At 35.6% G+C, this 27219-nt stretch overlaps 1 protein-coding gene across 3 annotated transcripts in view; it reads right to left on the bottom strand.

Moving 5' to 3' along the window:
- Positions 1-27219, bottom strand: part of RSBN1L (round spermatid basic protein 1 like) — a 133434-nt gene that overhangs the window by 87546 nt on the left and 18669 nt on the right. For all 3 annotated transcript variants that reach the window (XR_010322665.1, XM_064289909.1, XM_003407182.4), the window contains exons 2-3: positions 21283-21399; positions 13387-14027 (exon numbers count right to left, since the gene is read on the bottom strand). Coding sequence is in view for 2 of the 3 variants with exons in the window: in XM_064289909.1 (XP_064145979.1) it covers positions 13387-14027; positions 21283-21399 (758 nt within the window). In the remaining variant the exon portion in view is untranslated. The remainder of the gene's footprint in view (positions 1-13386; positions 14028-21282; positions 21400-27219) is intronic.

Here is a 27219-nt window from a genome sequence, read left to right as displayed (position 1 = left end):
AACAGTGCCACTGGATGAGTTCGAATCACCAACCTTTAGGTTATTAGTCAAGGGAAAACTGTACCACCCAGAGCCTGTAAACAGTATCATCATGTAACAAAATACCTAAGCCCCAACCTATGTACTTCCAGAAACACGACAGTAAAAATTCTGGTATAATAGAATAATATGACTAAAATATCAGAGAATATTATTTTATTTTTTTATTTTATCATAATCAGCAAACCAAAAACCAAACCCACTGCTGTCAAGTCGATTCCAACTCATGGAGACCCTAAAGACCCTAGAGGACAACGAAAAACTGCCCGATAGGGTTTCCAAGACTATAAATCTTCACGGAAGCAAACTGCCACATCTTTCTCCACACTGTGGAGTGGCTGGTGGGCTCTTACCACTGACCTTGAGGTTAGCAGTCGAGCACTTTAACCACTGTGTCACCAGGGCTCACTTATAACCAGCAAAACAGTATAATAATGACACATTAATCCCTTAAGTTTGTTTACCAGAATTCTAAGCTTAAGCTTTCATGAACTGTCACAAATTCACTCCTCAGAACTATAAACCATTTCTGCAAGCCCCAAATTACAAAATTAGGGATTCTGTGTCATCATTTTGTATTCACGGCCTCATTCTTTCCCATCTCTCAAGAATTTCTAGAATCTCCTACACTGGGAGAGCAAAAGTTAAAACTTGGTTCTACAAGAGATTTCATGCTCTAGATGTTTAGAAACATTAACACCGCCACAAGGAGCCCTGGTGGTGCACTGATTAAGAGCTTGGCTGCTAGTCAAAAGGTCAGCAGTTCGAATCTACCAGCCACTCCATGGAAACCCCATGGGGCAGTTCTACTCTGTCACACAGGGTCGCTGGGAGTTGGAACCAACTCAATAGCAATAGGTTTAATTTTGGAGCACTGGTGGCACAGTGGTTAAGATCATGGCTGCTAACTGAAGGTTGATTAAGACCATGGCTGCTAACTGAAGGTCAGCAGTTCAAATCCACCAGCTGCTCCTTGGAAACCCTAAGGGGCAGTTCTACTCTGTCCTGTAAGGTCGCTATGAGTTGGAATCAACTTGATTGCAATGGGATTTTTAATAGTAACACAATAAGAAAATCAGTCATCAGTACACACTTCTTTAATGAAGTCTAACAAACCTAAGGGTATCTGAACTAGAGCTAATTTACCAGAATTGATATAGCACAACAATTCTGTTAGGTAACTCCAAGTTTGTGTCCTCAGTTTTAGATCTGTAAATGACCATATGAGTTCTGAGACTCCATGGCCATTAAAGTAATATAGACTCAAAGAATCAAAGTGAAATCAAACAACTTACACTGTAAAACACAAATTTTCTATGTCCTTTGGAAAAGTCAAGGTAAGAAGGTATTGTTTCTACTTCATACAAATAAATTTTTTGTCCCTAAGTTTCCTTTTTTGTATTTAAATTAGCCACTTACCTAAAATCACTAACCAGTTCTAACAAAGCCAGAACCAAATAAGTCCCTGCCACGTACCTCAGTTCACTCTACTATATCACAGGGTCGACAACAATCCACTAAATAATTTGGGCAGCTTTTTATCATGGGGTAGGTTAAGGGAAGAATTTTCAGTAAGTGAATTCTTCTAAAAAAACTAAGCACAACTCAACTCATGAGTTCTCCCACAGAAATGGGTGCTGTGAACAGACATTTAAATGTTAAAGATCAAACAGACTGATGGTCCACTGGACTTTCTTCCAAGGATATATGCTCAAGAATACACACCAAAAAAGAACGCTCATTAGCGTGAATGTTATGAGAGATTTAGTGGTCAAAGACAATCCACTACAAGGAAATGTAACTCTGAAATTATAACAGCAATCAATTGATCCAGTAGGTAAAATGAGCTCATACCATATACGAATTTATTTCTCCAATAGTAGTTTTTTAAATTGTTGTACCCAGCTGTTGTCATGCAACTCAGACAATTGCTTCCTTTCTACAAAAAACTGCTATAACATTAAACTACAGAGAAGAGAGGATAAATTTAATAATCGGAAAACCAGAATTATTAACAAATTAAACATTCAGCCATCTTAGAATAAAATTTCTGTGTTTAAATACTGATTACAAACATGTATCACTGAGTAAAAAACAAAACTGTATTTTTGATCATTTTTAAGAGTGGTTCTATTAAAATTCATAAATATTTCAAAGGATTTTTGGGAGAACGTGAATTTAAAGAATAAATCAAAGACTGAAGTTATATAGACTCTACTCACTGAATTATATTCCGAAATATCTTATTTGAATCTTTACAGCTAGTCCTTGCCACCTAATGGCAATATTCATACAAAAAATAAGTTATAAGAAACATTCACTTACACACATAATTTGCTATAACAAAAGTAAAGGTTTCAAAATTTCATCAAAATTTGCTAAAACTGTAAAGTAGATTCCATTTGTCCACTAAAGCAAAGGTAAATTCTACTAGAGAATATGGTCTTTACAAAAACTCTCTGTACTTAGCTATCATATTTAAAATGTAACAATAACTTCCCTCTAAAACATTTACTGTCCAAATATTAAGGACAAAACTATGATAATGCAATAAGATGAATACAAATATTTTTTAATTTAAAGGTAAAGTTTGAAAATTAAATTGAATTCATCAAAAAGTTACACTTGTAAAAGTAATTTGGATTTCAAAACATATTGTAATGTAACTTAATTATGTACCATATGGGGCCCTGATGGTACAGTGGTTAAGAGCTACAGCGCTAACCAAAAGGTTGTCAGTTTGAATCTACCAGCAGCTCCTTGGAAACCCTACAAGGCAGTTTTACTCTGTCCTATAGGGCTGCTATGAGTCGGAATCAACTCGATGGCAACTTTTTTTTGTTGTTGTTTTTTGGGATATACCATATAATACAACTTTCTAGCTTAATAACCCAATATTTCAAACTCATACTAAATCAGCTATAACCATTGACTTAATGTTTTCAAACATGGCAAATTATATATAACAATGCATTCAAATTCAAAAAGTTATATACCTCTGGATAAAATATACAGATGACATTTAAACTGTTAAAATAAAATACAAGAAAAAATTCACTGTCTTTTATAAAAATGTAAATGCTTCTTGATTTTGGTGACACTGGTTTGTTACAATAGTATACAGCAAACTCCACAATTCACTTATTACATGGAATAAAAGTAAACCTACAATAATATCATAAGAAAATAAAGCCTCAATCCTCCAAAAATCATTTATCCAGCAATTTCAACTATGCAGGACTCGAGGGAGTTGGGGAAAATGGGTTGGAAAAATCTCTGCGAATAGCCAAAATAAATGCCACAAAGACCATGGCTCACGAAAAGGTCCTCTCCTCACATGCATGTTCTTACATTAGACACAATTCTAACTAATCTCTAAGATCACAAAATCTCCAAAATCCTTGTAAGAAACCACAAATTTAGAAAGGGGAGGAGGGGCAAGAGGCAAGCACAGCCACAGCTCTCCCAGGGCATTACTATTACATTTATAACATCATAAAGACAAACCTGAACTGAAAATACAGGATTAATTTAGGTTGCATGTGCTCAGTTAAAGAGGAACTCTTCACAAAAACTGTGGTACTTAAAACTACAAGCTTCCATTATCTAGAAAAATCACTTATCCGGAAAACCTCACATCCTGATGACACAGATATGAGATTACTGTACTTGCTTCTATTCACTTCAGTAAACATTAATCAAACCATCAATTTTCTGATGCAGTTAAAAAATTAACCTAAAAAAAATCAAAACAGGTCACTACTTAAAAATGTACTATCTACTCTTCTTAAAAGAGAAATGCACTGAGTTACAAAGACTATACATATTGCTCTTCTCAATTTAGGCACAAAACTCTCAAAAAGGACACAATAAAAGACTCCAATGATATTTATATACTTGCAAATGCTTGTACTTAAAATAGTCCCTTTTAGAACAGATTTAACATTTTTAATCTAAACGCTCATCCAAGAAAATCAGTACTATCGTGGCTGCATTTACACTTTTCTCCTTATATATTCTCTGGGTGTTAGGAAGGGAATGAAAAGAGTAGGAATTAGAAGACTTTCTATACTGACTGCCAGCAAGTATCAGCAACAAAAATCTCAGCAGCTTTGGCTAACAGAAAATGAAATGATTAATTATGTTTAAACTAATGTCCTATTCATTATTCTTTATTTAAACCCATTGCCGCAGAGTCAATTCTGACTCATAGCGACCCTATTTGAAGTAACCTTAAAAAAAAAAAAAAAACACCCATGATTCTGAGGTCAAGTTGCTACAAAGAGAAAAAAGCTGCTTTCCTGGGGGAAATACATTGCCAAAAATCAAATCTATAAGACTTGGCACTGCTTTCCCTTATTTTACTTATAAAAACTGCTGCGCTGAGGGACTAAGCAAATATGCTAAGACCGATTTTAAAAAAGCATGAACAATGACTCACTTGAAATAGCTCTATTGTTTCCCAAAATGTGTTGCCAATAAGTCTGTCTCTGAAAACAGTATTTTATAGTCAATTAAAGTTTGGAAAACCTGTCCTGTTTGGGATATTCACCATGCACATTGGCTATTAAAATTTCTGAGAAGCCTTACAATAAATTAAATGCAACTTATATATATATATATTTTTTATTTGACCCGGCATTATACAAACTATACTAACTACAAAGCCTGTTTTTCTTATAGTTGTTTTAGTATATCTATCAACATCTCTGGCGTAGTAGTTAAGTGCTACGGTTGCTAACCAAAGGGTCTGCAGTTCAAATCCGCCAGGCGCTCCTTGGAAACTCTATGGGGCAGTTCTATTCTGTCCTATAGGGACACTATGAGTCAGAATCGACTCGATGGCACTGGGTTTCTGGGTATCAACATCTCAAGAAATTAAAAAGATCCTTAGTATACTCTAGGTAATAACTCTAAGTAATAATAACCCATAATAAATACAGATTATAGATGTTTCTAGCTTGAATCAATGAGGCACTGGTGTTCCCATGACAGAATTCTCACCTTCCATTCAGGAGGCCGAATCCCATGTCCCTAAAGCACCTCATGCATAGCACCACCTGTCAGTGGAGGCTTGCATGTTGCTACGATGCTGAACAGGCTTCAGTGTAGCTTCCTGGCTCCACTGGACTAGGAAGAAAGGCCTGGTGATCTACTTTTGAAAATCAGCCAATGAAAATCCTATGGGTCACGACATCTCAATCTGCAACCCATCACAGGGATGGCAGAGGACTGGGCAGTGTTTCTTTCTGTTGTGCATGGGGTCACCATTAGTCAGGGGCTGGCTCAACGGCAGTTAACAAGTTTGTATGAGCATCAATTTGAAAAAACTAAAAAAATGGGATAATTAGTTTCAAAAACTGGAGGGGAAAAAAAGTTGCTCTTTCAATTCTGCAGTTTTTAGAGAGGAGGAAAGGGGAGTCCCTTACTCTAAAAAACTAAGGCCACCGTAAGAAAAGCAAAACAAAACAAAATAAAAAAAACCTGCTGCCGTCGAGTAGACTGAAACTCACAATGACCCTATAGGACAGAGTAGAACTGCCCCACAGGGTTTTCGAGAAGCGGATGGTGGATTCGAACCACCGAGCTTTTAATTACCAGCCAAGCTCTTAAACACTGCACCACCTGGGCTCCTCCTTACTGAAAAACTCTATACGTCTGATATAAAGGAGTATGCCACAAGGGGGAGCCACTCCCCATCACATCTGGCATATACATCAAAATATAATAGGCAATAACATTTAATCAACATTTTATTTCAAAAATATCCATATAAACTTCATCAAAAATAAGAATGAAATTATCCACTTTTAAATTTAATTAACTCAATAAATAAAACGCTCCCTTTTCAGTTAGAGCATCTGGCGCCTGTCATGATAATATTTTGTATAGATTAGTTCATACGTATTTGAAGAGGCTATAGCACAACCAGACCAAAAAAAAAAAAAATTGGTTTTGATATTTTTTTTATAGCACAACCAGACAAAATGGTAATTTAGTACAAAGGCAGGCAATGTTTCAAAGAGGGCATATTATATTGTCTTTATTGGCCTAGCACAGTAAATGGAACTAGCATGAATTCAACAAAGGTTAGTTTTCTCCTCTCATTTTGTAAGAGAGGGTAGGACAGGGCTAACAGATCAAATCAGATTTAATAACAGTTTCATTATTAAGTACATCTTTAACACCCTGACATAGGTTACTTGACCAACAACTTAGAATGAGGATAATATTTTTTAAAAATTGGCATCTGGGGATATGGGAAGGGTGGTTAGACAATAATTGCTCTGGTTTTCATATTGTCACAGCTCATAGCACAGGGTTCAGAGTAAGCACTGATTAATTACTGAGTGACAAGACAGAAATCTCATCTATTCCTTGACAGAGAAAACTTCTGTCTTACTTGATTTTTTGTATCCCTAGCATCTAGAACATAGGAGTTCAATAAATGTCTGGATGAGCATCTGAATGAAATAGAAATCACAGAAACATTAGGGTAGATGTGCTGGATTGCAAATGGCCACAAATTCTTCCTACCCTATATGTTCACACCTTTGCAATGTGACTGTGCCACTCCTATCTTCGGGAAGTAGAGTCTACTTCTTTATACTATGAATATACCTTTTTTGGCAGTCTACTTCTTTATACTATGAATATACCTTTTTTGGCCAATGAACGTTAGCAAAGAACTCACGAAGAGGCTTGTTCATTGGAGCTTTCCTTCTGTTCTTGGGAACTCTGCAACCACCACCATGTGAATGAGACCAGGCTAATCTGCTGGATGATGAGAGAAATGTGGCCATCACCCCAGTTGACACTGCACCAACCAAAAAACGGGAAAGTGAGGTCTCCCAATACCAACTGGTCCGCTAACTACTGCATATGTGAATGAGACCATCCAGCTCCAGCTGAGTTGCCAAAGACCAGAAGAACTGGCCAGCCAACCAAAAGAATTGTGAGAAGTGATAAGTTTCTGTAAGCTACTACGTTTTGAGGGTTTTGTTTGTTCAATGCTGTAAAAGCTAACTTACCTAGACAAGCTACAAACGCTGGACAAAAATCCACGTGTATGCTTCTGTTCTCAAACAGATTTTAATAGCACAGTTTGATTGATATTATACCACTAACCTCAGGGCCAAACATTAGAATTTGACCTGACCTATTAAAACAATGTATGATTCCACACGGTCTTCAAAACTTTCAGGTACCTGCAAAAATGTACAGGGAGATGGAAAAAAGGGTTCCAAAACCAAAGAACACGGACGTCTTGATCCTTCATCAATGTCATGTAGGTATGTGTATGTCAGCATGTGCACACATATATATACTTACTCCTTACTTATCGACTATCTCATTAAATGATATTCTGCATTTATGACAACAGTAAAAAAAATTTATCTATTTTGCTCATTACAACGTATATCTGGCAGTAATGAAAGCTGAGGTGCGAAGTGAAAGTAACGCTAGCTGTGATGTTCAAAGTTATGTGTCAGCTTGGCTGGGCCATGATTCTCAGTGGTCTGGCAGTTATGTAATGATTTAAGTTGGCGATTATGTAATGATGTAGTCATCCTCCATTTTGTGATCTTATGTGGTCACATAACAATTTTCACATAACAACCTGGTTTTTTGGAACCTAACTATGTCGGTAAGTGAGGGTGGGTCTATATATCAACCATATCTCAAAATAACAAGTATTCAAGGACAAAGCCTGAACAGGTACAAAAATAAGTATTCGTGACAACTACAGAGTAACATCAGAGAGATGCACACTATCATTACAAAGATCACAGAAACGGCTAATAATTTGTCATTACTTGTTCCAATAGAATTATTTTGGTTGCCCTGATTTTAATTAAAAATGCAAACGAACAGAAAATTACTCTCATGAGGATTCAAACTTAGCATGGACTTTGTTCGGGTTCAGCAAGCCACTAGCAGGGCCATCTCGTTGCACAATCTAGAGGACGCCATTCACAACATCATGAATGGTTGCAGTGTGCAACTTGTGTCATTACACGCAGAAGCCCTGCTGGTGTTAATGATTCTTTGGGTCTCATCTAAACTTGGGCTTATTACAATTCAAACTAACGGGCTTTTATTCACAACATTCCAAACTTCACTCTTTGCACAGTTTACAGTATTAGGATTTAAAAAAACACAAAATATACATTCTAACAATACTAAAAATACTGTTTCATTCATTAAAAAAGTGTTAATTACATAGCTATGCATTACCATTATTGTGAATTTCTTTAATGCCACAAAATGTATTTTCCAAACTAAGATAAAATAAAAAGAATAAAGGGTCAGATTCATATCCCTTTTCCCTATCAACTCCACTCTAGTATCTCTTCTCATATATTTACTGATCCTTTGAATGCTGCTTTTTGGACTGGTTTTGACTGCACCAAAGGTTTTTCAGAATGTAAAGGGTAAAGTAAATGAAAGGTTACTAAATTATAAAAAATTTTTTTAAATGAAGCCTTTCTCTATAGTTCTGCTTTCCTCTGCTCCTTAGAAAACATTATCATCTCACAACTAGTGAAGGTTCTATTGAACATTAACTACTGATATATGAAAAGTTAACAGGACCAAATCAGAAAGCTTTATTCATGAACAACCACTGGAACATGGATGTGACTTTATTATCCAAAATTTGTCTTTGCTATGGTTGATATTAAGTGATACTACATGCCAGTATTGCTACCTCCTCCCTTCCTTCCCCTAGAATACTGACAAGCATTAGCTCAATTATCATTTCAACCAATTCTTTTGGTGAAGACAAATTCACATGGTAGTTTGTTGTCTGATCTGTTTGACTCCACCAAAGTACATAGTTTCACTATATGATTCTACTAACAAGCATTCATAATTAGGAAACTGGTCTTTCCTAAATTTTTCATAGCCATAATTACTAACCTCTTAACATTCCGAGTAATTAGCATGTGCATGATAATGCCATAAAGAATGGAGATGGGAATGCTGGCAGAAAAATGGGGTATAAGATGCATTTCCAGTTTCTCAAGGTTAGTGTCAATAGCACACTCTAAGAAATGCTCAGAGGTTCCAAGCCCTCAAAAAGGGTGATTCACAAAATGAAGTCCTCAAATATCTAAAAATAAATCTAACAAAAGGTGTTCAAGACCTCTAGGCTGAAAACCAGAAAAATATTATTGAGAGAAAATACAAAGACAAATGAAGGGAAATATCATGATCACAGACTGGAAGATTCAATGCTGTAAAGACTTCAGCTCTCCTCAAACCCATCTACAGATGAAACGTAAACCCATCGATGTTCTAGCAGATTTTGCTGCAGAATTTGACGAGCTGATTCTAAAGCTTACATGAGAATGTGAAAAGCCAAGAAAATCCTGAAGAACAACAGAACTGGTAACCTTCTTCTACCAGATATCAATATTTATTATAAAGCTACAGGAATTAAAACAAGTAAAGCAATAGTACCAGAGTCCAGAAACAGATCCACAAATATATGGGCACACACACCTGACTATGGTGACACCACAATGCAATGGCGAATGGGTATCTTTTCCATAAATGATTCTGAGTCCACTGGATACCTATATAAAAATATGAGCCTCACATTACACGCAAAAGTCAGTTCCAGATGAACTGTAGATTTAAAGTGTGAATGGTCAAACAATAAAAGCACCCAGGAAAAAACTTTGGAAAATATATTCATGACTTTGGGGTAGGAGGAATACTGGGTAGCACCAATGGTTAAGCACTCAGCTACTAAGAGAAATGTTGGCAGGTTGAACCCACCGAGAGGCGGCTCGGGAGACAAGCCTGGCAATCTACTATCAAAAGGTCACACCCGTGAAAACTCTACGGAGTACTGTTTCACTTTGACACACATGGGCTTGCCAGTAGTCGGAACTGACTCAACAGCAACTAGTCTGATATATTTTCGGGAGGGACAGGTAAAAACTTCTTAAATAGGACACAAAAAACACTTATCCTAAATGGAAAACAACTTATACATTAGATTACAATAAACTCAAGAACTTCTTTTCAACAAATGGTACCCTTAAGAGTGAAAAGGCAAATCACCCAGTGAAAGTATTTGCGTTACATATATCTGACAAAAGATTCCTATCCAAAATACATAAAGAACTCCAAAACACCATTAAAAAAAAAAAAAGAATGCCGATAGGAAAATGCGCAAAAAAAAAAACAGACCAGACACTTCACAAAACAGGATATCCAAATGAATACTGGTCACATACAAAGGCATTTGACATCTTTAGCCATCAGGGAAATGCAAATTAAAACCACAACGAGACATACCACTCACAGCCACCAGAATAGAATAAAACAGATACTCATGAACAAGTGTGGCTGAGGACGTGGAGGGTAACTGGTGGAAATGGAAACTGATGAGTAACTTGAGAAAGCTATTTGCCAATATCTAGTAAAGCTGAACATTCACATTTCTTATAACCCTTAAATTCCAGTCCTAGGTATATGCTCAACAGAAACACACACACGGTCAAGGAGAGACACATGTAAGAATATTCACAGCACCCCTGTTACAGGAGTCCCGGACTGGCAACAACTCCAATGCCCATGCAGAGTGAGCAGGACAAACTGCAGTCTATCCATCTGAGGAAATCCTGCTCAGCAACGAGAACGAACAGGCCGCTGCTACACGCAGGACGGCTGGGTCTCACAAACACATGGTGAGGGGAAGAGGTCAGGACAACGACGGCACATACTATTAGAGTCTATTTGTATAAAAGTTCAAAAACAGAAAAAACTTATCTGTGGTGTTCAAGACCAGGATAGTTCCCTGGGTGTTTGTGTGTGGCGGGGGGTGAGGACAGTAGTGACAAGGAGGGGCTTGAGGAGGGCTTCTGGCTACCAGTAATGTTCTAATTTTTTAAACCAAGGGTGTGTTCACTTTGTGAAGATTCCCCAACTTATACACTTGTAACTTGTGCCCTTTTCTGTATGGATATACCTCAATAGTTTATTTAAAAAAAAAAAATCAAGTCCTGGAGGGACACTATAAATTAGGTTAAGAGACAGAGATTTTACTGAAAAATTGGGTTAAGGATTAGAAATAAAACTAAGCTAGAATAAATATGTTTACTTTTCTTCTACCGTTCTTTTGGATCCCATTTAGTTTCATAAAGCAAGTGCATAAGGACAAACCCACAGCTACTTCCCAGTCTGGTCTGCGAACAACTTCCTCAGTCTCCTAAAAAAAATCTCTTAAAAAACCAAGCAAAGTCACAGTTCCATGTGGGGAAAATACTGAATTAACAGTGCAGTGCAGTTCTTCTCTAGATATTTTTCCCCACACCACAGAAATGATAAAATCTGGAGAACCTTAAAGGAATATGGACCTTGCTCAGGCAGCTTTCTGCCTGCCTTTAGCTCAAAGCTAAAAAGGCCAAAGTAGTCCTTGTAATTGACATGCCTAGGTCACCAGGCAGCAGATCACACAGGTATGGGGTCAGAGCCACAGCTGGCAACAAAGAGGATGCATCTGCCTAGAGGTTCCTCTGCAATAGGTATTAATTGCCCAAGAACCCTGAGTAGGTGGTGGCAACCAGGGTAGGTGTTTCATCAAGGACTTGAGATCCACAACCTAGCCACATGCTGGCATGATTAACAAGTCCCAACACCTTATTTAATAACAAAAGCAGTTTTCATGTTGGACTTATTTAACATACTTAAGGTGAAAATTCTTGTCATTAATATGAAATTAATGTTTCCCAACCTTACATAAAAAGCATCTTTTTAAAGAAAATGTTGAGTATTATTCATTTAAAAGATTACTGAAATAAACTCGCATGGTATAGCAGCAACAAAGTTGGTGATTTAGTGGAAACAGACGGAACTCAGAGTGACGTGGCCCAGCATACAATAAATGATAAATGAATGATCCAGTGCAAAAGGGACTCTGGGCAAATTATTTCTTCTCTCGCTGTATCTCTATTTCCTCACTGCTAAAATTAGAACGTAACAAGGGATAAATGAGTAAATACATATAAAATACTTAGAACAGTTCTTGGCACAGTCTGTACTCAATAAACAGTAGATGCCAGTCCTGGTTCTGCCACTATTTTCAGGTGTAATCTTAAACAAGTCACTAACCTCTCTGGAATTCTATAAAATGACAGGCTAGTAACAGATGCTCTGCGGTTTCCTTTCAGCTCTAAAAATCATTTAAATTTCAGTTCTCAAATTATTTTCAGTTCAGTTACATCAGGGAACCCCCCACCCCCACCCCCATGTTAAATTATTACATTTTCTAGACTACAGTACTCTACAGAACATAACCAAACATACTGTTGGGGGAAGGGGGAATCTGGTATGTGGGGGTGTGACTGGACATCACAGTATCGTTTCTAAGTGGAGACTGTAACTTGAACATGTACCAAAGAAAAGGAATATACTCAGAGTAGGGAAAGGGTTCTGGAAGAGGATTATGGAGATTTTGTTCTACTCCTGGCACTGCTGCCAACCTTAAAAAAATAACTGATTCCTAGCTATGTTATTTGCTTATCTGTAAGCTGAGAAAGGTTGGATAGATTATCACTAAAATCTCTTTGAGACTTTACCTTTTTCTTCCTACTAAACTAGAATGTTGTCAATTACTACAGATCCTTGAAAAACAGAAGTTGTAGTACCATTAAATGTAAGAACTGAGAATTGGCTAATTTCCTTGCCTACGCAGTCCCTGATCTGGGGATGAGTGACAATGGCCCTGGCCTTTTAGATGCACTCATATTCATCTTCAAGAGCCTGTAGGCTCGGATTCTGCCTGTCTCCTAAAATACTGTATATTCTATACCACAGAGAAATGCAGGAAATAGAAATTGTCTCAATATATGCACTGATTTGCTAATTTTCTCACATAATCACACTCTAACTGGTAGGTCCTAATATAATTAACAGCCAACATTTATCAGGCACCTACTACGTGATATGGCCAGTGCTAAGCACTTTAAAGGTGTTGTTACTTCATAAAGCAAGAAGCAATTTTTAGTGATTTTTCTGTTCGAAAAAAACTGTTTTAAGGACTGCAAAATGCATGGCTAAATGCATTTCATTAGATCCAAGATAAATTTCTCAAAAAAACAACATGACATTTTATTATTTCATTAATTATCTTTAAGATGGACAACTAGAAACTAAAATTTAAACTTTGCAGTCCACATCAAGAAAGTAATGCACTCTTAATACTCTGAGAGAGTTCATTGTATTCTTACCTTTTTATTTCAGACCTACAGGAAATCAGGAACAACAGAAACTTTTCTGAATCATATAATTAAAGGTTAATTAAAAAATAATAATAAACTAAAAACCTCTTACCTGAGCATGAAAATTGGACATAGTCGTCGTCTCTATATCTTTCTTTCCCAATATCTCCATTTTCACTGGCGAATTGGGAAAATTAAACGAAAAGTAGTCTAAAAAGTCAGGTAAATAAGTAGCTGCCCCATGAACAATACCCATTACATAGAAAGCTGCAGAGGTTTCGTTTTCACTGAACACCAGTCCCACAAACTCTTCTGCAAACCTCTCCATCTCCACAGGAGATAAGTGGGAGAGTTCATTACTGTAGGCATGGATAACTGACGCACCTCCATTAGGCTGGTGCTCAATATGAATGAGCTGTTTGAACTCCAAAGTGTCCAACCTTTTGAGGTTATTCTGAACCCGTGGCTCCTTTAATGAGACAAACGGAAACTCACTGTTCTCTGGAATTTTGGAATCATAGTTCTTGGTATCCAAATTCTTTCCAATGTAATCCTTTATGTTATCATTTAGGATCCCTTTGGCTTCTTGATCTTCAACATCAGACAGCAATCCTGAACAGATGGTCTGAATAGACTTGCTATACATTTTTGGACGCTTCCGTTTTTCATTCTCTTTGTGTTTCTTTTTCTTTTTCTTCTTTACCTTCTTAATTTGCAAATCTTCTATATTTGTTTTTGGTTTCTCCTTCCCACCTGTTGGGAAAAAATTTTTTTGAAATGCCATATGTTAATTACTGAAAAAAGGAATCATGCTTTAGAAAATGTTTTGTAATAAATAAGCAAAATTTACTCAGAATTAGGTTTCTATTTCGTACTCATTTTACACAATATTGATAGTCAAGATTTAGTTAGCCAGCCCTCCCCCGCCTCCCACCAACTCAAAGAGGAAAGTTCAGGACAAAGTTATACATATGATATGTGGTATCACTCTGACATGTAGTATATATGCTTTATCGGTAATTAACTGAAGTAATGAGATGAGTGACTATTTTAGAAAACAATCTTTAAATTAAAAAAAAAAATCAGAAATAAAAAATTGAAAAAAGGTCAATATGAACAATGCCCCACAGATGTTTCCCTCTGATAGATATTGTCAATTTTACTTTATCTCAGGCATTACAAATTATATGGTCAAAGAGATGTCAAGATTTATAAAACATAAAGAAAAAAATACATGCATGGTATAACAGCAACAAACACAGCAATTCCCTTGCTTTTGACCATGCTTCCTTTTTAGTTAACTTCTCCTGCCTCTAAAACGGGCCATTTTAGGTCCGCCACAGTTTACAGAGTTTCCAGTGAAGACCCAACAAGGTACCATTAAGAAAAGGACAAAATTAGGATCATTTCTCATGTCCTAAGCTCAAATTATATCCAGTATTAGTAAAGAGATAAATAATAAAAGAAAAACGGTACAGGGAATCAAAATATTTATTAATGAATATCTGTAATTAAAGGCAAGTTGACTCTGCGGACTCAGAAATTTAGAAATCCAAACGACAAAATATTAACCCAGAGGCTACTGTTCTGTGCTATCGATCCCAACTCATAGTGACCCTATAGGAAAGAGTAGAACCGCCCCATAGGGTATCCTAGACCAAAATCTTTATGGGAGCAGATCACCAGGTCTTTTCTCCTATAGAGCAGCTGATGGGTTCAAACTGCCAACCCTTCAGTTAACAGCCAAGCACTTAACCATTGCACACTGCTATAGAATTTAAGTGTCCATATGAACACATTACACTATCACAGTATATTCATTTCTAATAAGAAAAATAGAAAAAAGGAAACATCCTCAAAAGAAAATATTATGCTTCCTAAGAAATACAGAAAAGCCACTAAACAGTTGAGAAAGGAAGGTATTTGCTATTTTCACCAATAACCTGTCAAGAATTTAATTCTTCCAACATGCTTCCTCTTTACCTCAAATTTTTCCATCTTCTTATACCTCTTTATTCCTTTCTGTCTCCAGTGAGTGAGATTTCCCGCCTACTTTCCAAAAATAAGTCCTTTCTATCCATCCAAAAGGTCTGACCTAATATTCTTTTCTCCTCTTCTTCTGACCACCAAACTCCTCAAAATGAACCATCTATGCCAGTGTCTACCTGTTATTATCCTACCGTTCTTATCCCATAAAATTTGGTTCTGCCTCCAGTCTACTCAAATTTGTTTTCCCATAATGCCTCAATACCAAATCTAATGATATTTTTTCAAATCGTTCTTCCTGATATCTTCAAGGCTTAACACAATTAGCCACCTCATCTTTGACTGCCTTTATTTCACTTCTTGATACTACTGGTAGACCCCGTCTTACGACATATTGGAATTACGAAGACCTGCACTTAGAACCCATGTTTTTTCAAAACATCGTATTGCTAGTAATATGTGCTACATACAATGTTGCAGTGCATAATTTGCTGGTGTTATCATTCTCAGATGTTCACTGGCAGATGTTCAATGTTATGATTCATAAAGATGCTGAACATAAAAGGCAGTAATAATGAAAACTAAAAAAAAAAAAGGTATTTGACTTAAGTCAGAACCAACTTAAGAGGGAGTAGTCAGAACAGAACCCCATCGTAAGTCGGGACTACCTATACTGGCTTAATTTTTGGTCTAACTGCCTCATGATAGTCTCTTATCCTGAATGATAGAGCCAAATTAATCTTTCTATAATTTTATTATATTGTTTTGATCATATTCACACCTTGGCTTAACTGCTTTCAAGGTTCTCAATGGCTATTAAAATAAAGTACAAACTCTTCGGTCCAAAAACAATGCCCTCTAGTATCTGATGCTCTGGTCAAAGTGTACTATTTACAATTTTTTATAAAACATACCTAGTCCTACCTTATGTTTGTATAAATGGCAAAGGCATTTCTTCTCCCTAAAAGACCCTTGTCCTGCCCAGTACTGACTAGACAACACTTACATCATTTCCTTCAATTTGCTTTCCCTCAACTCTCTAGTTAGAAATCATTTTACTTTGAATTCATATAAAATAATATAACTTATTATAATTCATATAAAATTTATTATTTGCTTCACTGACAGAATACCTGTATGTCATATGTCCTTTAGGACATAAAGCAAGAATGAAATAACTTTTATATGAATTTAGAGTGAAGTGATACTTTTTTCCATCATGTGAAAAAAACTTAAAGGGCCTAGGTGATTAATGGAGCCCTGGTGTCAAAGTAGTTAAGAGCTCGGCTGGTAATACAAAGGTCAGCAGTTCCAATCCACCAGCTGCTCCTTGGGGCAGTTCTACTCTGTCCTATTGGGGTTGCTATGAGTCAGTATCAAGTTGATGGCCACAGGTTAGAGCTTGCCTAAACCCTAAAACTAAAAATATATATAAAATTGCACAAATTAAATAGTTTGCCAAAATAAACAGAATTTCATTTAAATGAAAATATAAGTTAATATCCTATTTACTACATTTACAACCAACACATTAACAATGTTAAAACAGAAAAGAGCTAGTCATTAAAATACATGTCACTTTGAGTTAAAACAGGCACAACAGTTAGCTTACCTATTTCCCACTCATGAGAATGGACAAGAAGTATTTTAACAGTCAGAAACTTAAAAATGAAAACTAATAAGAAAACAGGTAAAAGATTCTTATATCAATCATCAGTGAGTTAAATTCCCATGGTAAACTATAATTAAATACTAATGTGAGCACAGTATACAGAAGAGAGTTACCATAGCAGGCCTGTGATTGCTACCCTTACAACGGCCAGCTTGCAAGGCTGGTCCTTGGCTGCATCTGGGAACTTGGATTTAGGGAGGGTTCTCACAGTTCTCACTGTGCCTAAACTGCTTATGCAAACAACATGGTTTATGCTAATTGCGACTTTCTGTCTGGGAGTCCTGGATTTTGGTCCATGCTAGGCAGAGGATTCCTACATGACCAATCCCTAATAAAAAATCAGGGCACTGAGTCTCTGAGGAGGTTCCCTGGCAGAGAACATTTCACATGCATTGTCACAATTCATTGCTGGAGGAATTAAGTAGGTCTTGTGCGTAAAAATTTTTTTTTTGTGTGTGTGTGGATCTACCAGGAGAAGGCACTTGGCATCTTCTGCCTGGTGTCTTCTGGACATCATCCTGTGGCATCTTTTCCCTTTACTGATTTTGCTTTGTATTCTTTTGCTGTAATAAATTATAGTCATGAGTATGACTACATGCTGAGCCCTGTGAATCATTAAACCTGAGAATAGGCTTGAAGACACCCCATACAGTACGCATGTAAAATGCATTCTTTACCTTTAAGCCAAACTGAGGACTACCTCACTAGATAGGTTTTAAGGATTTTATGTAATCTTTTACTCATTTTTTTCTCTACATAGGAAATATAGTATACATACATGTAGAAAATACTTTTTAAAATTCTTTAAAAGTATAAGGTTGACTGGGTAACCTTCCCCCTAGAGAACCACAGACACATACTGTACAACATGCACACATCCACAGACATAGAGCCATACACTGCCACAGACACATGCATACACAGAAGACCACAGGTATATACATGCAGAGAGAGTCAGAACAAGAGCAAGAGGGTGAGAGAAATAGAAACAGGGGGATGCCAACACACACATAGAGCCAGAAAGAGAGAGATGCTCAGAGTGACAAAAACAACTACACATGAAACAGAGACAAATATAGAAACACTATGTTCATGGCTAATTATGAAAAACCTCTTTAAAAATCACAGATTCACTGGCATTAACTTTTACCACTAACTTCAGTATATCTTTTGTGTTAACAAAGGAAAAATTAAAAGCTGCCCAGAAAAACTGATCTGATTTCAGAGCTGATATGGAGTTAATATATACAATTCAGAGCAGATACAGAGTTAATATATACAACTTCATCCACTATCATGCCGAGAAAAAAGTAGTAATGAGCTAATTTCAACCTCTGGTCTTTGCGAAAACAACTTTGCTTTTCTCCCACTGTGATATTATCACTCTTTCTGCCATCAATTACCTACCTATGACCTTTAGTAGGCTACCAATAACCTTAGACATTTGTTTCTTTTAACTCCCATTCCGCCTGCTCACTAGCAAGGTTGCAGCTCTGGTGGCACAGTGGTTAACAGTCTGGCTGCCAAGCAAATGGTCAGCAGTTCAAATACACCAGCCGCTCCTTGGAAACCATATGGGACAATTCTACTCTGATCTATAGGGTCGCTGTGAGTTGTAATCGACTCGACAGTAACGGGTTTTATAATGATAAAATTTACTCTCAAAAATACTACAATCTTAACATGTATGTTTTTACAACTTACCATTAACAAACAACATAAAAATGGCTGGAACATACACATGTGCTCAGAAGTTGGTAGACATAGATATAAAAGAATAACTAAATAAACAAGTTTTAAACACATTTGCTCCTTTAAATAAGGACTTTAACAAGGCAAACAATGCTATTTTATCAGTGAAAAACAAGACTCTTCATAAAAATTTTTAGCATGTATATATATTTTTATATATATAATTGTGTATATATCTGTAGTCATACGAAATTTGACATTGTTTTTAAGGAAAACCTGGAGGAAATGAGATTGGTGTGAAATAAGAGTTAGCATCTATTTTAGACTTTCAAATGCCATCGTCAAACAATCAGTGCCTATGTGTGCCAATACCTTGCAACATTAGCATTATCAGAAGAAAATTGTAACAGGAGAAAACAAAAGTCGAAGACCATTAAGGAAAAGGGGGCACAAAGTAGTAAATAATAGTATGTTGTCCCTGCCAAATTGATTCTTTTGTTGCTCTAGGACACCACTAACAAAGAATGCTAATCCCTGATCACAAGCTCTCTTGAGATATGGCTACACAGGCAGAGAAAATTGTTTTGGGTGGAGAATAACATTTACTCAGTGCTTATATGGGGACAGGCACTGTTGTCCAGATTAATCATGTTTTTAATTTTCTATATGCTAGCCACTGAGGAGACAAGAAAGTTTTGTTGTTGTTTTTTAATCAGAAGAGTAAATCTTTCATGTCTATTTAAAAGAATCATATCCACTTACTGAGTATTTGTGGGCCATGCACTATACTCAGCACCTACACCATACTTTACCTTATTTAATCTTCACAACTCGGTAAGGTAGTGACTAAACTGTATATTATCTCCATTTTACAGTAAATACATTTTCCCATGGTTATCCTAGAAATCACACACTTCCAAATCTACCTAATTCTTTTTTCTTTACCACCTCTGGGTTTCAGTTCAGCTTGATTCAACATATCTCTTAAATTTTTCGTCTACTTCCAAGTCAAGGTCAGTATTACCCATTATTTGAAAATGTTCATTTTCAAGACTATTTTTTATTTTATTTGCACGTACATCCCCTAAATTCACATATTTCACATTAATGGCACATTACTCTAACATTCAACCCAGAACGTATGAACTTTTATAATGTATTTCTAAAATATGAGACATAGATTCTTTATCAAGTCATGGGAATTTACATTACTGTACATTCAAGTAGAGGAATAAGAAAATGTCTATTGAACTAAACCAATAGGGTAAAGTTAAGTAATAATTTCAAGCAGTAATCATTAGCTGCTACACAGCGCTAAAAAAAAAAAAAAAACAAAACCCATTTCCCCTGAGTTGACCCCGACTCATAGCAGCCCTAGAGAACAGAGTAGAACTACCCCATAGAGTTTCTAAGGAGTGCCTGGTAGATTTGAACTACCAGCCTTTTGGTTAGCAGCCACAGTACTTAACCATTACACCACCATGCAGCACTAGTGTTAAATATGGTTCCTGCCTCAAAGGTTTACAACCTAGGCTTGGATAACACTGCTAAAGCACACTGGCAAAGGAAAGGGAACAAAAGGATCATGAAGATATTAACTACGTAGCCATCATCTTAAGCTTTGATGTGTTTCTTCAAGGTTGAAAGATTATCACGGAAAATAAAGTTCTGACATGTACAAAGTGCCCTTATATAAAGTGTCACCAAAGAACATCTGGAAACATGACAAAGAATGAAAAGGAAATAGTGTACAATACTGCTAATCTTAAATAATATAAATTAACCAGTTATTTCATTGCACATGAAGTGCTATGGCCTTTTCTCCTTTATGCAGATATAAAGGCTTATCAACACATAAATTCAACATGAAAGTAATCAAGGTCAAAGTGTTCTGATCAGTAATTGTCAGCTTGATAGGGCAGCTAATGAATTTTTAGCTGTCTAGCAACCAAAGGCCATTGATTCTTCTCATTTTGCTATTCGAGTGGATTTAAGAATGTCTACTTCTACCACAAATTCTCCCCAAGAAAAGTTCTCTTTTTTGGATATGATTTGATTATACTTATTGCGTAATAATCGTATCCAAAAAAGAGAACTTTTATTACCCAATCCCCTACCCTTCAAATTTTCCTCCCTTCTCCGTGAATAAACAACTGAATATACTTGTAACAGGAAACAAAAAGAGGATATTCTTAAGCATGCAAGAAACATACAGTTAAAGAGTACCTCTTCTAGATTTAGCTCAGAGTAAAATGTTGCCCCTAAATCCTAGATTATGGTATGATTAATGTCATACACTTAAAGAATATAATTTCTTTTGCCATCCCTATCATGCTGGAAGCTGCTTTCACTGTTTATTGCAATTATCTAAATATGGATAAAGACTAATAATGCAAACAGGGGATTCAATAACCTATTTTAAAATCATTTAAGGAATCAACAGATTAATGATGCTTAACCTTTAGTTTTAATGGCTCACTAAATAAACACACTAAAGACATGTTACCACACAGATTAGAGTTCCCACTACATTTACTTTTCATTTCCTGACCATTAATGTCTATTCTCAGCACCAAATAACATTTCTTATTTTAATTATTTAGCCAATAAGTATATTGAGCAATATATTACAAGTATAATCATTGAATATATACTTACCTTTCAGCAAAATCTTTACTTCTCCATTCTCTTTCTTGATCTCATTCATTACTTTATGCTTCTTCTTTTCCCTCTCTTTTTCTTTGTCTCTCTCTTTGATTTTGTCTTTGATTTTATCTGAAAGACAAAATAAAGGGAATATGATTTAAAACTATCACAATCTTATTTTTCTCCATGAGCTGTTCTACAATTTCTGAAATTATAATAAAAAAATAAAAATGAAAAACAAATATATCTTTTTTTAACCTCTCAGGTTGTGAAGAATATTTCTAAATTTTCTTTCATATACTGAATATGGAATACATATACATACTATACACATCAGAAACTTGTCAAAATTTATTTCCGTTTACATTTCATTCTAATGATTATTCTTCACTTACTTCATGTCAACTTAAAATAACTGGCCAAGTTAAACAAGATACTAAGCTACAGTAGAAAAAGACTGAGGCTTGAAGCTGGGTACATCTGGATTTATAACGTTAACACTGGAAAGCTTAATCTCATTTTCTTAATCTGTAAGAGGTGGTTAATATTTTCCTGACAGGGTAAATGTAAGGATTAAATGAAAGATCTAAAATAACTACCTAGAGCCTAGTACAAATAAGGCTAGGTGTTAGTTCCCTTACTTGTATACTTTTTAAAAGGGATATGACTGATGATATTGTAATATTAATATAAAGGGTAAGAAATCTAGGAATCACTGACCTGTATCTAAAAAGTTAAACCTTGAATTTATAGAATTATTTAATGTCTTATTCATTCTCGTTTGTTTAATGAAGTTCCCACACATCCAGCAACAGACAAGTTGTAGAGGAGGGGGAAAAATGACATATTCTTTACCCTCAAAAAGGTTACTGATAACCAAGCCATGATAGAAACACAAAGAAACTGTAAAATATTCAGTAATATAATAAGAGATTATATAATGTATATGCACACTGCACAAGCTCTTAAAATCCCTCCTATTTTCTTTCTATAAATACCACCCAAATTCAGGACATAATAACCTAATAATCAGATTACTATCTAGATTACCGCTGTCCAATAAGAAATACAATGCTAGCTACCTATGTAAATTTAAATATTCTCAAAACCACATTAAAAATGCAAAAAGAAACATGTGAAATTAATTTTAATAATGTATTTTATAAACCACAATATATCCAAAACATCATCTCAACATGGAACCAATATTAAAAATTACTGCGATATTTTACTTTATTTTTTTCATATGATTTCAAAATCCAGTATATATTTTATACTTGCAGTACATCTCAATTTGAACTAGCTCCGTTTTAAGTGTTCAATGGCCACACGAGGCTAGTGGCTTCCTTATTAGACAGCACATGCCTAGACTACTTAAACAGATAATTCTCAAAAATTTAATGTTTAATAAACGCGTTTAAAACTTATAAATTACATACTTAAAAAATACAAATCAAGACCCAGTTTCACCTATAAAAGTGACAAAGTGCTCTTTTTAAAGTGCTTATAATCAAAGCAGATGAGAATACAGTCAGTAATGGTTGTCATCAGCTGCTGGCTGAATCAGTCCCTGCCTCATGACAACCCTAGGCAAAATGGAATGAAACACTGCCTAGTCCTGTACCATCCGCGTGATCTGCTGCATATCGGACTGTTATGATCCATAGGGTTTCCACTGGCTAACTTTCAAAAGTATATCACCAGGCCTTTCTTCCTAGCCTATCTTACTCCAGAAGCTCTGCTGAAACCAGTTCAGAATCTTAGCAACATGTAAGCCTCTACTGACAGACAGGTGGTAGCTGCATATGAGGTGCATAGACCGGGAATCAAACTGGGGTCTCCTACAGGGAAAGTGAGAATTCTACCACTGAACCATTTCTGTCCTCCTCAGTAGGTGGCAGAAGCCCTGGTGATGAAGTGGCTAAGTATTCCACTGCTAACCAAAAGGCCAGCATTTCAAAGCCACCAACCACTCCTTGGAAACCCTATGGGGCAGTTCTTCTCTGTCCTACAGGGTTGCTATGAGTTGGACTCCACAGCAATGGTTTTTTTTTTTTTTTTTTCAGTTGGTAGAGCAAACCAAACAGATTCATTGACTGAACAAATATGCTGTGTTGAGTATTAGAAATGGGCTACGAATGCAGAGATAAACAAACTAGATAAGGTCCTTGTCTGTTCACATACATTCTAATAGTAGATTAAATTGTTCTCACACTTCAGATTAGTTTGCTACTCTTACTTTCTGATGCTTAGATTACTTGAAATCCTGTCACAGGCTGTCTTCCAGTTATAAAATGTTACTCCAAATAGCTAGAGATACTACTTCATCCCCACTGGGATGGCCATTATCAGAACAATAAAAAATAACAAGTATTGGCAAGGATGTAGAAAAATTGGAACACTCATCCATCAGTGGTGGACTGTAAAATGGTACAGCTGCTGTGAAAAATAGTGTGGCACTTTTTCGAAAAGTTAAACATAGAATTATCATATGACCCAGAAATTCCACTCATAGGTATATACCCAAAAGAACTGAAAGTAGGGACTCAAACAGATACTTGCATATTAATATTCACTGCAGTATTATTCACAATAGTCAAAAGGTGGAACCAACCCAAGTGTTCATCAATAGATGAATGGATAAACAAAATACAGTATATCCATACAATGGGATATTATCCAGACATAAAGAGAAATGAAGTTCTGGCACATCCTATGACATAGATGAACTCTGAAAACATTATATTGAGTGAAATAAATCAGTCACAAAAGAACCAATATTGTATAATCCCCCTAATATGAAATATCTAGAATAGGAAATGCATAGAGACCAAACTTTATTAGTGACTACCTTTTTTTTTTTTTTTACCAGGGGCAGGAGGAAGCAGAAGAATTGGGGGGGGCGGGGGGGCAGGGGGAATTTATTGCTTAAGGGGTACAGAGTTTTTGATGTGATTACAAAATTGAAAATGGATAGTGATGACTGTTGCACAACAGGGTAGATGTAATTTATGTCACTGAATTATAAATATAAAAACTACTGAAATGGTAAATGTTTTGATACACAGATTTCGTCACAACAAAAAATTATTCTTAATAAATAAAAAAATAAAGGAGCAGAGAACAGTGGGGGAAGCAAATACAAATAAGCCCATGACATAGTTTGAACCTAAAGAGCCAAAAGGAATACAAGAATAGAGGAAAAGAGAAGGGATAGATAACTAACTCGTATCAACCCGGAACAAACAATACACTGTGTACAGACTGAAGACATACCTTACATGTAAAAGTTAAGATATAAAGAAGAAATCCGATTAAAAGAATTTTAAACAAAATGTAAATGGGATTCTCATACGGCCAATTTATGATTTAGCAGTATATACCACACATACATCAGTGTAATGTGAATTTCATTCAACTAAAATATACTTCTACCCTGGAGCCCTGGTGGCACAGTGGTTAAGAGCTCGGCTGCTAACCAAAAGGACAGCAGTTCAAATTCACCAACTGCTCCTTGGAATTCCTAATAGGTAGTTCAACTCTGTCCTATAGGGTTGCTATGAATTAGAATCAACTATATGGCAATGAGTTTGGTTTTTTAATACACTTCTATTGAGCACAATATGCAAAAAGATAATCATGAATTATAGTGCTTGCACTAAAGAATCTTACAATCACCGAGATACCGCTTGATTCATTATCGGCACAACTTTAGAAAACCAGTTCTTAGTAACAAAATCATTTTTAAAATCTGATGATAAAATTCACTATACATATTTCAAATGTTTTTCTAGCCTCTGTCAGTATTAAAGTCATTATAATAGTGTACGGATGAAAATATACATACGTTTCTTTGTAATATCAGATCGAGAGCTGAAATAACAAAGTAAAACTTAAAAAAACGCATAGTGAAAGAATTCTTTTAAAGAGATTTCTTAAATAATATAACAGATATTCATTTATCTGGTATCTTAAGAACTATTTCATAGATTATTTTTCCATATACCGGAAGCTTGCTACTTTAATTTTTACCCATTCTAATAACTTTTTAAAAAATATATACCACATACTTCTCTGCTTTCCAAAAATACAAGAAATCTAATTTAGTTTTTTCATTATGACAAAATTTTTAACTCTTAATTTAAAGGTGCTTGGGGATAATCTTTGTTTATGCTTCTTTCTCTCCCTCTGCCACGACATAGTAGGGAAGGGACCTCTTAGTCCTTAAAGCCTTCCAGGAGTAGGTCCTTGAATTTACTTCCCCTGCCGAAATGGCGTGGTTATTTTTGACAGAAAGTTGTAAGACTTAATGAAGTTGCTCCTCCATAACATTAGGGAGCGAAGATTTTTCTTGGTTAGTTTGAATGAAGACAAATAATTTTCCATAATATGACAATAAGCTAATTTTATTTCTATATAGAGCTCTTCATATATAAATATATATAAAGGACTATTAGAATTTAATACAAAAAAGACAAACACCAATATACAAAGGCTCAAAGGACATAAAACAAGCAAACTTCAAAGAATGTTAATGTTAAATAAACATGGAAAAAAGTTCAACCTTACCAGTATTAAATGAAATAAAAATTAAAATCATATGAAATCATTTTCATCAAACTGACAATTTTTTAAAAAGAATAACCAGTGCTAGCAAAGGTGAGATGAAATAGGTACTTGCACATAATTATGATGAGCATAAACTAATAGTCTCACTGGATAGCAATTTCACAATATGCTGAAAATGCACTAAAAATGATCACTCCTTAATTTGGAAAAGGATAGGGGTAATGGTTGCATTACATGATGAACATAATCAATGTTGCTGAATTACACATGTAAAAATTGTTGAATTTAATATAAAGGAAATATCAAGCCTGTGCAAATACATATGTACAAGGATCCTCATCCATATTATTTATAATAGGGAAAAGCTGTAAATAACTTAAATGTCTAATAATAAAAACCCAAACCAAACCCTGTGCCATCAAGTCGATTCCGACTCATAGCGACTCTACAGGACAGAGCAGAACTGCCCCATAGAGTTTCCAAGGAGCACCTGGAGGATTTGAACTGCTGACCCTTTGGTTAGCAGCTGTAGCACTTAACCACTACGCCACCAGGGTTTCCTCTAGTAATAAAAGATCGGTTAAATAAATTTGGGTATATTTTTACAATGGAAAATTATGAAGCCATGAAAAATGTTTAAATGATTAGATGGGGAAAATGTTCATGATATATTCCAGGAAAACTGAAAGTTAAATAAATACAAATGTAAATCTATAAAAGGATCCTAAGTCTGTCATATATGTACATGTCTATACATATACATATATGTGTACACGTGTGTGTACATAGACACATAAATACATCTTGATTACACATATACATATCTGTGATTACACATACACACATACACACAAGGTAAAACTGTTTAAAAGTTTATATAAAGAAGAGTTGAATTTCCAAGCCCTCCCACCTCCCACCCCAAGTAGTCAGGTGATCATTTCAAGCTCACCTCTTATGGCAAACACTGAATTTTGTCTGGAAAAACTGAGCAGGCTTCAAGGCTTAGGTACCCCAGCAAGACAAAAAATGGAGTTAAAAACAAGCTGACTGCATTCTCCCTAAAATGCTTAACCTAAATTGAACCAGAGAATTAAAAAAAACAAAAAAAAAAGAAGTTAAAAATGTAACAGGAAAGCTTAATGAATCAGAAGATAAAGTTGAAGTAATCTTCCAAAAAGAAGAGCAACAAGAAAAAAAGAAGCAGAAAATAAGGTGGCCTAGAGGATCTATTCAGGAGATTCACTATCAAACTAACCGAAATTTCAGAAAAAAACAGAATTGCATAGGGCAAGAAAATATCAAATAAATACAGAAGAAAATTTCCCAGAAAAGATCAGTTTCTAGACTGAAAGGTTTCACTAAGAGATGGGCACTGTGCAT

This window comes from Loxodonta africana, chromosome 8 (genome assembly GCF_030014295.1).
Source record: "Loxodonta africana isolate mLoxAfr1 chromosome 8, mLoxAfr1.hap2, whole genome shotgun sequence".
In the NCBI taxonomy this organism is placed as follows: domain Eukaryota; kingdom Metazoa; phylum Chordata; class Mammalia; order Proboscidea; family Elephantidae; genus Loxodonta; species Loxodonta africana.
The sequence above is the reverse complement of the archived record's forward strand: the minus strand, read 5'-3'. Positions and strand labels throughout refer to the sequence as shown.